The sequence below is a fragment of the Solanum dulcamara genome, chromosome 9, assembly GCF_947179165.1.
Source record: "Solanum dulcamara chromosome 9, daSolDulc1.2, whole genome shotgun sequence".
Taxonomy (NCBI): Eukaryota; Viridiplantae; Streptophyta; class Magnoliopsida; order Solanales; family Solanaceae; genus Solanum; species Solanum dulcamara.
In genome coordinates, this window is record NC_077245.1 from 73055730 (window position 1) to 73065071 (window position 9342).

Genomic DNA, 9342 nt, shown 5'->3' on the forward strand with positions numbered 1-9342 from the left:
GTGGTGAAATAAGGAAGGAACACCGAGTCCCTCCTTAGAGGGCCGGGTAAATATGTATATTATGATGGTACGCTATAGACGTACACCACTCCATTCACCGAGTCCCTCACTAAAGGGCCGGATACTTTATGTAGGCATGCATATGAGATTAAAGCAATACATTGTAACCCTGAGCCCCGCAGTGAACCGGGTGTGATACGATGATATACATGATAAGATGATACCGTATACGATGGTATGATACCGTATACGATGATATGATGAAATGAAATGCATTATGATATGATGATATGTGATTATGAAGAAGTGATTATAACACCGAGTTCACTAGAGGGCCGGGCACAACATATGATGATGTGTATGATTTATGTGTCCTAAGGTGCAGGTACAGTAATATATTTAGTTATTATACTTGTCCCCTGCATCCCTATTTCAGTTATGATCTCAGTTACGATGTGTTATGCTTTACATACTCAGTACATATATCGTACTGACCCCCCTTTTCTCGGGGGGCTGCGTTTCATGCCCGCAGGTACAGATGTTTATTCTGGAGATTCATCAGCATAGGAGTTCCTCTCAGCTGTGTCAGAAGTGCTTCACTGTTCTGGAGCCTAAATTTTGATGCTAGTCACTTAATGTATATATTTGTACATTCAGGGGTACGGCGGGGGCCTTGTTCCGCCATATGTTGTTGTTACTATTCTTAGAGGTCTGTAGACATATGTTTATGTGGGTTGTTTGTGAATTAGTTTCGATGTTGCCTATCCGATATGTTGTGAATGTCTTTGTTATAGCAGCCTTGTCGGCTCACGTGCCCTTTCATGATATGATACAAATGAAAGAGGCTACATGTACATAAAAAAAAGTTTTAAACTATTGGGGTTTTTGTATATAGTATCACATCACACACGGTTCAACTTAAGTGTAGTTGATAAATACGCATAAGAGGGTCCAGGTCGGACCCCAGTTGCGGCCTACGGGGTTGGGTCGTGACAACACAGTACCCAGGTTCAATTCTTGGTGACCGCATCTTTTTTTTTAATTATTATTATTATTTGCGTTTGGCTTGTAGTCGATACGTAAATAAAAAATGCGTAACTTTGATGTAAATATCCAATAGCCTAGTTGTAGATGGTTGAAGTTGCATGCAAGGCTATCCAAATTTGAATCCCACTAAGTGGGTTTTTGTGATTTTTCTATTTTAACTTCAAATTAAGCTTTAATTTCGTTAAATATTGCCTAGTTTGATCTTTTTTTTTTTTGATACACTAAATCATCGATTTTCTTTAAAAAAAAATTAGTATCCAAAGTTTGGACACCCTTCATGAAATTTTGTGGCTACGCCACTACATACGGGACAAAGTGAGAGTCACCTCCATGGGGACAAAATATGAAAATCAAGATTAAGATGTTTCGGACATGTGAAGCATAGGAGCACAGATGTCTAACGAGGTAGTGACATGTCTGAGGAGAGCTCGGTGGAGATAGACCAAAAAAAATATTAAAGAGATGTAATTAAACAGAATATAACACATCTTCAACTCACTAAGAACATGACCATAAATAAAAGAGCATGGAGGTCGAGAATTAAAATAGACAATATAATAGACAATCAAGCTTGTTTTCTCTTCTCAGACCCCAATAGTAGAGTAGGATTCTAATCTGAAGCACCTTATTTGTTCCCTTACCAATATATTTATCATTAGCATATGCTAGCATTATCTTATTCTTCGAGTTTATTATTACTATTCTCTCTACCATAATTTAAAAAAATGCATATAAATTGGTACAAAGAGATCATACAGAATTCAAGAAAAGGTCACATGTGAAAGAGATACCATAGTACAGTACTTGGTGGGAATCTAATTAGCATAACTAAAACTGGAAGTTGTATGGGTCTTATGTGCAGCTACCAATAGTACTATTATTTTATGATTACTACGTCACACTATATCTTAATTATCATTTGTCTATACTACTTTCATTACAGAATCACTGAGTACAGTTTGCTGCCAAATATAATCCTTTTCTAACTTTACTTTTTTTTTTTATACAATATTGTTTTCTAAAACTTTAATCAAATATTGTCCAAATTGTGTCTAATTTAACCATTTAATATTTGAAATTCACTAAATTTGGGATAGTTTGGTGCACCGTACATATTTCTTCTTTTAGAAAAGCAGTATTCTAGCTCATAGTTTCTTGTGTTTCGGTTTCTGATACTATATATTATTTTTTGTGTTTCGATTATCGCATTATTTTATTATTTTTACTATTCCTTTTTATTTCCTTCCTAATGTTATGTAATGCTTTCTCTATTATTTGTTATATCTTCTTTGCTTCATATTTTCTTTTATAAACTGCTTTGATATGCGTAATAATTTGAGATAGGGTCTTTCGAAAATAATCTATATTCTCTCAAGATTCCACTTGTGGATTTACACTCAATATATTATTATTGTTGGTGTTTGTTTATCCTATTAATTCGATTTTGATCTACATAGGTTCTGATAAAAGGAAATTTCTCAATTCGTGGGGCTCAAATCCGAGATACGTGGTTAAGAGGGAAGGAATATCTTATCCAACCACATCTTTTGTTGGTTAAAGCCCCATCTAGTCCAACTAGTATAAGTAATTTAGAAATTGAAAATTATTTCCTCCATCTCAATTTATGTGATATATTTGACTGGATGCAAAGTTTAAATAAGAAAAAAAGATTTTTTAGACTTATGATCTAAAATAAACCACAAATATTTGTCTGACTAAAAATCATCTCAACAAAGTTAAAGTGAGAACTTTAAAATTAAATTATTTTTAAATATAAAAAACTAAAGGTAGGGCTATGCTTATATTTTCTTGTTCTTCAATTTTGTTGATATATGTTGTTTCATGCAGTTAGATTGCAATATTATTTGGTTGTAGTACTGTTCTGCTACTATATGTTGTTTTGTTACTACCTATTGTGTTTTGTACTTACATCTTTCTTTAGTCTATTTTTATCTCGAGTCAAAGGTCTATCGAAAACAATCTCTCTACCTCAACTTTGAGATAAAAATAAGGTGTGCGTACACTTTATCCTCCTTAAAGCTCATTTTGTGGGAATACACCGAGTATGTTGTCCTTGTTGTTATTGTTAACTCAAACCAAACACATGATAAATTTATTCTCATTATTTATACCGAAATAATCCACCTAATCCCTTTAACCAAAGTCCACAAGTATTTTCTTTGAGCATAAAATGAAATAAAATTGAAAGAATCAAATAATTACTTACATGAGCTCATCTTTATGTATTGCCTCAGCATGTAGGTTATTTCAGAACTGCACTGTCATATCATAAAAAGTAAATACTTATGATATACAATAATGGCTGCATGGCTCATCATTTTCTTTTGTTCTATAAATTGGCTTTTACTAACTTCACTTCCTATGCACTCAATATATATCTTGATCCATTTTGTTTCTTCACTCACTTAGATCAAGAACTTGCTTTTCATTTGCTTCTTGAAAATGTCTTTGATCAATGCCAAACCTTTTACTCTCTTGGTCATGCTATGCTTTTTTGTTATTCAAGAATCTCATGGTATGTATAATATATTTTTTGTGTGTGTATGTACAAAAATAAGTGCTGTGCCTTCATCATTGATATATATATATTTTATATTTATGTAGGATGCACTACCAGCAGCTTAAAATGCATTTCACTAAAGGAAGTTGCTCCTGTGAGACTCCTAAATAGAAAGGTTTTCAACTTTTCATCTTATTCTCAAACTATCTCTTATCATTATAGCTTACCTGGTTAAAATAAGAAGTATTTTTAGTAAAAAGTAAGAAGGTAAGAGGCTACTTCACGAGCCTTCACTGCCCGTTTTGTAATTTCCCTTCTTTTGTCCGTCCATGAGGCTGTAAAAAGAGAGAAAGGTGGTGACTATCTAGGGGGGAGTCGTTTCGGTTGTATGCTATGGGGTCTCTATAGACAAGGGGACGAGTGAATCATCACTTTGATCTCCTTGACTAAGTTATACTTCCCTTCTTTCGTATGACCATGAGGCTGTTGAAAGAGAGAAAGGGGGCGGCTATCTAGCACGAGTCATTTTGGTTGTATGCCGGAAGGTTCCTATGGACAGGGGGACGAGTGAATCATCGCTTTGATTTCCATGACTAAGTACTAATTCTTTAAAACTATATGTGCATGCAGGTTTTAGAAAGCCAGTGGGTTGCATTTGGAAAGGGATACTACAATCATGCAGAGAAGATTAATGAGAAGTTGGCTGATTGGGAGCTAAGAGGAGTTCCAGCTGGTCCTGATCCATTGCATCACAATGGTGCGAGTCCTAAGAAACCCAGGACCCCATGATGCAAGTATTAACTTTGTTTTGGCTCTATGTCTAAGTTTTTAGTAAAGGGTAGTATATAGTTTCATGTTTATGTTTTTGTTGTTTTTGGCCCAACAGAGAAAAAAAACAAGAAAAAGAAACAAAAATGTAAGTATGGGCTTTAGTCTAACCAAGTTGGAATATTAGGATTTCATGTCTTCCTGGCAAGTATATATTTTTATGCAAAGTTGTACTTTTTATTTTAGTACTACGAAAACTCAAGAATGAACATTAGTTTTTGTTGTTCTCTTAATGTCATTAATGCAAAGAATGTTTTTGGAGCTAAAGGGTTAATTTGCTGGGATATTGGTTCTTCAAGCTGATAAAACATAACCAAAAAAAAAGACCCTACCAAAAAATCTTTAATTTCTTGAGAAATCTCCTAGGGAAATTTCTGATAGAATCCATCCGAATTTGGCTCGTCGATCGGTAATGTTTCTGATGGGGAAATCCTCTACCGACACTGCCAAATTCTGAACATAAGTCCGTCAGAAATTGACGACTTTCTGGTAGTGAGAAGAGACAAAATCAGTTGAGGTACAATAACATATTCAGTGTAGTCCTACGTATTGAGTCTGGGGAGGATAGTGTACACACTCAGGAAGAAGAGACAAGACACATGTATAGGACCTATTGCAAGTACTTTTTAGTTCACATAGAAAAGCTTATTTTTTAACCTAATGACTTTTCAAATGATTAAATACAAGTTCAACTACACAACTTGATCAGCTAAGATCAAAGCAAACACTCTCTTCTTTATAATGATGTGTATGTTGCACGGAAATGAAAGTAATCAACCACATTCATATAATTCACTTAAATCATCTTCAACATAGTCAGACACTCTTAACTCACCTGACAAATGCTCAAGCATTGCGTAAACCTGCTCTGCATGTATATGAGATCTATCTCCAGCCACAAATTCGTTAAGGACACCATCAATCTCAATGGAACTAATTCCCGGTCTCTTTTGAATCCCGAGCGCCTTCATTTTCTTCCTCACGGTACTAGCTCCACGCCAACTTCCCACTGCAGCATATATATTAGAAAGCAGCACATGATTTGAATCTCCATCCGGATCCAATTCGTAGATATAATGCATTAGCCTTTCAGCTAGTCTTACATCACTAAGATTTCGACAAGCTGCTAATATAGATCCCAATATAACTTCATTTGGCTTCACGGGCATATTCTTAATAATGCCTAATGCATCTTCCAATCTTCCAGCACGACTGTAAAGATCGACAATACAACCATAGTGTTCAATCCTAGGGGTAATCCTATGAACTCTCTTCATTGCTTTGAAATACTTCAACCCTTTTTTGACTAAACCAGCATGGCTACATGCCGTGAGGACTCCAGTAAAGGTAACTGCATCCGGTTGAAAACCTTCATTTTGCATCAAATCGAAATATTGTAGAGCATCTACCGCGTGCCCATTGACTGCTAAGCCGACAATGATTGAATTACACGAAACCAAGCTTCTCTCGGTCATTCTATCAAACACCTGGCACGCCAATTCTATGCATCCACACCGACAATACATATCGATCAAGGAGTTATTAACACGAATATTATCCTTAAATTCACGTCGCAGGATAAACCGGTGTAACCATAGACTTATACCAAGAGTACCCAAATTAGCACAAGCCGAAAGCACCGAGATCATTGTTACATAATCAGGCTCCACACCAGATAACTGCATTTCTCGAAACCACACTAAACCTTCTTCAAAAAGCCCATTCTTGACAAATCCACCAACCAAAGCCGTCCAGGAAATGACATCTCTCTCAGGAATTTCATCGAACACCTTAACCGCATTCTTGAAATCCCCATTTCTCATGTAACCATCAACCATGGTGTTCCAAGTCACTTTATTCTTAACACCCATATGATCAAAACTCAATCTAGCAAGCCCCACAAGTCCAAACTTCGAATACATGTCGATAACAGCAGTACCCACTTTCACATTCTGAGTATCCAACCCGAGTTTTCGAGCATACCCGTGAAGAGCAGAGCCAAGAGACAGAGCTTGACCAGGGTAATGGGCACAGCCGGAGAGAAGAGTAACGAAGGTAACATGGTTGGGCTCAACACCGGAAATCCTCATACGGGTGAACTCCGAAACAGCCTCGATTAAACGGCCGTTTTTGCAGTGATTGGCAATTAACGAGGTCCATGAAGCTGTAGAGTCAAGAGCTATGTGGAATTTCGAGAGGTGGCGGTAGGTGGCGGCGTTTCTATAATGGAGCTGAGGGATTGACGGAGGCGCCGACGGCGGAGAATCGCCGGCAATGACATTAAAGGCGGGAAGGGCCATTGCATATTTTCAAATTACAGTTGGAGATATCCTATACATAAAAGTTGTTATTTGTGAAAAATAGCCAATCTCATTAAAAAAGCAGCCGCTATCGTGGAGTTTCAAATTGCTGAGTGAAAGTTTATGATGAAACTCTAGGATATTGTCACAGAATTTCGCTCGTGAAATTTGAAATCTATGAAGAAATTTCATAAAAGAGAATTGGTAAATGCTACTTCATAATTCACTAATAGAGAATCACAAATAGCCACTTTGATTAAAATGATAGATGCTATTGTAGAGTTTCAAATTGCTGAGGTGAAAGTTTATGGTAAAACTTTGGAATATTGTCAAAAAGTTTCGCTCATGAAATTTAAAACATATGAAGAAATTATATAAAGTAATAAGTAAATGCTCTTTCAAAATTCACAAATAGAGAACTACAATAGCCACTTTTCAATTATTGTAATTAAAAAACTATTCACTATTGTAAAATTTTAAATTGCACAAGGTAAAATTTTGGAGTTTCACCTATGAAATTGAAATTTATCACAGTGGTTTCAAAGATATCACTGAAAAGTGATTAGTGGATGTTGTTTTAGAATTCACAAATAGGGATTCCATAAATAGCCAGTTTCCAATCCCCATAATTTAAGATTATTCTCTTTGCCTATTTTGCTTGTCCAATATTAATTTGGCATACTCTTTAAAAAGTAATAAATAAAATATCAATTTTATTATATCACTCTTTGAATATAACAAATTTAATATTTTGAAAAATAATTATACTAAATAATAAGGATAAATTAGGAACTAAGTGACAAATTATCTCTTGATATTCAAAATGAATAAGTAAAAATGGTTATTTATTTTTAGTAGAAATAAAAGTAAATGGAAAGAATAATTATAATTATCGAATTTCAAATTTCACAAATAAAATATAAGGGCATTGTTCATGATAATGATTATTTTGCAATTATCAATTAATGTTATTCACGTTTAGTAATGAAAAATGAAAAGAGTATCTCCTAAGTTTTTCCTTAACAATAGTTATCGCTGACAGTGGTTCACTACTATTATCATGTACATAACACAATAAAAAGAGAATTAGTAGATATCAAATGATTTTATCCAAAAATTTCGCTCTGATACCTCCTTGAAGAGAAATAGGCACACACATAGAAATAACTAGAGAGTTCGCCTGAATTTTGCTGCCCTAGATAACACTTAATTTAGTGTAGTACTTACTTTGGGGGTATGCGAAATTATATTTATTTGTACAATTCAACTATCAATAATTATATACACTTGTCAATTTATTTGTTTATTCAAAGATCAATGCTAGCTTTTTAAAATAAAACGAGGTAGAATTTTGTGTGACATTAATTAATGCTTGCTGTCTTTCAACTACTTGTTTATTGTGCATGATTTTTTCTTTTACCTTCTCTCAAAAAGAATGACACCCTAAACTTACTTTGAGAGAGTATGTGAAACTATATTTGTTTGTACAGTTCGACTATCAACAAATTTATACACATGACCATTTATTTACTTATTCAGAGGTCGATACTAATTTTATCAAATGTAACGTGTTACCCTTTTGTGAGACATTAATGCTTTCTATCTTTCAAGAACTTTTGTTGCACATATTTTCTTTTTATCTTCCCTCACAAAGAAAAGATTACCCAAACTTACTTTGGAGGTGGAACTATATTTATTTATACAATTTGAATATCAACAATTTTATACATGTGTCAATTTATTTGTTTATTTAGAGATCAATCATAGATTTTTTAAATGAAACGTGTTAAACTTTCATGAGACATTAATGCTTGCTATTTTTCAACTATTTGTTTGTTGCTCTTATTTTCCTTGCGTTAGTTTTAACATTTTAATATCAATATTAAGTGATATTCATTTGCATAAGTGGCATATGTAATAATTCTCTCTTTAGTACATAAAAATGGCTTTCATTATCATCTTTAGTTAGTGCAAGACTAAATCATTCCATTATGTATTTTAACCTAATTATCACTAATAAGTGGTGCACTAAATCATTCCATTATGTATATTTAACATAATCATCACTAATAAGTGGTGCACTAAATAATAATGGTGCACTAAATGATAATGATGACATTCCATTATTTTTTTATCTTTAAAATGATTTTCTCTCCTATAAATAGAGAGGTCTTCTTTGTTTTGAGATGTAAGAAAACATTGAGTGTATTAAGTTTGTCAAAAAAGAGAGTTCTTATTAGTTGAAGGAAGACGTTCTTTTTGTCGAGCTTTAAACTCAACTCTTGTCCAGAGTTTGTTGAGTTACATTTTGTGATAAGACTGTTGTATCCTGGAGGGGACAAGTCAAGAGGAATATTGCTGGACCGGTGAAAAGATTTTCTGCAGTGGGCTTGAATCTCCTTAAAATTGTAGGTGAAATTACAAGATTACAAATTACAATTGAAAAATAAAATGAAGAAAATAAATTATCTTCTTGGCTAAGAGCGAGATATCTGCGCCTCAGCCAAGAAGAGAATTTATTTTCTTCATTTTATTTTTCAATTGTAATTTGTAATCTTGTAATTTCACCAACACCTTGTATCTTCTCTCGGAAAGAACTAGGTCTTCTTGGTTTTAGCAATTTGAATTGAGTAGTGAAAAAAACTG

At 34.1% G+C, this 9342-nt stretch overlaps 2 protein-coding genes across 2 annotated transcripts; one reads left to right on the top strand and one right to left on the bottom strand.

Annotated features, from left to right (window-relative positions):
- The first annotated feature begins 3400 nt into the window (after positions 1-3400).
- Positions 3401-4411, top strand: LOC129904454 (protein CLAVATA 3). Its single transcript, XM_055980025.1, has 3 exons — positions 3401-3587; positions 3689-3743; positions 4199-4411. The coding sequence occupies exons 1-3, from the start codon at positions 3511-3513 to the stop codon at positions 4355-4357; spliced, it is 291 nt and encodes a 96-aa protein (XP_055836000.1). The 5' UTR covers positions 3401-3510; the 3' UTR covers positions 4358-4411.
- Positions 4412-5009: 598 nt separating this feature from the next.
- On the bottom strand, positions 5010-6749 carry LOC129902980 (pentatricopeptide repeat-containing protein At1g05750, chloroplastic). The gene has a single exon (XM_055978452.1). It carries the CDS (start codon positions 6694-6696, stop codon positions 5170-5172), a length of 1527 nt encoding a protein of 508 aa, XP_055834427.1. The 5' UTR covers positions 6697-6749; the 3' UTR covers positions 5010-5169.
- Between the last annotated feature and the right edge of the window lie 2593 nt (positions 6750-9342).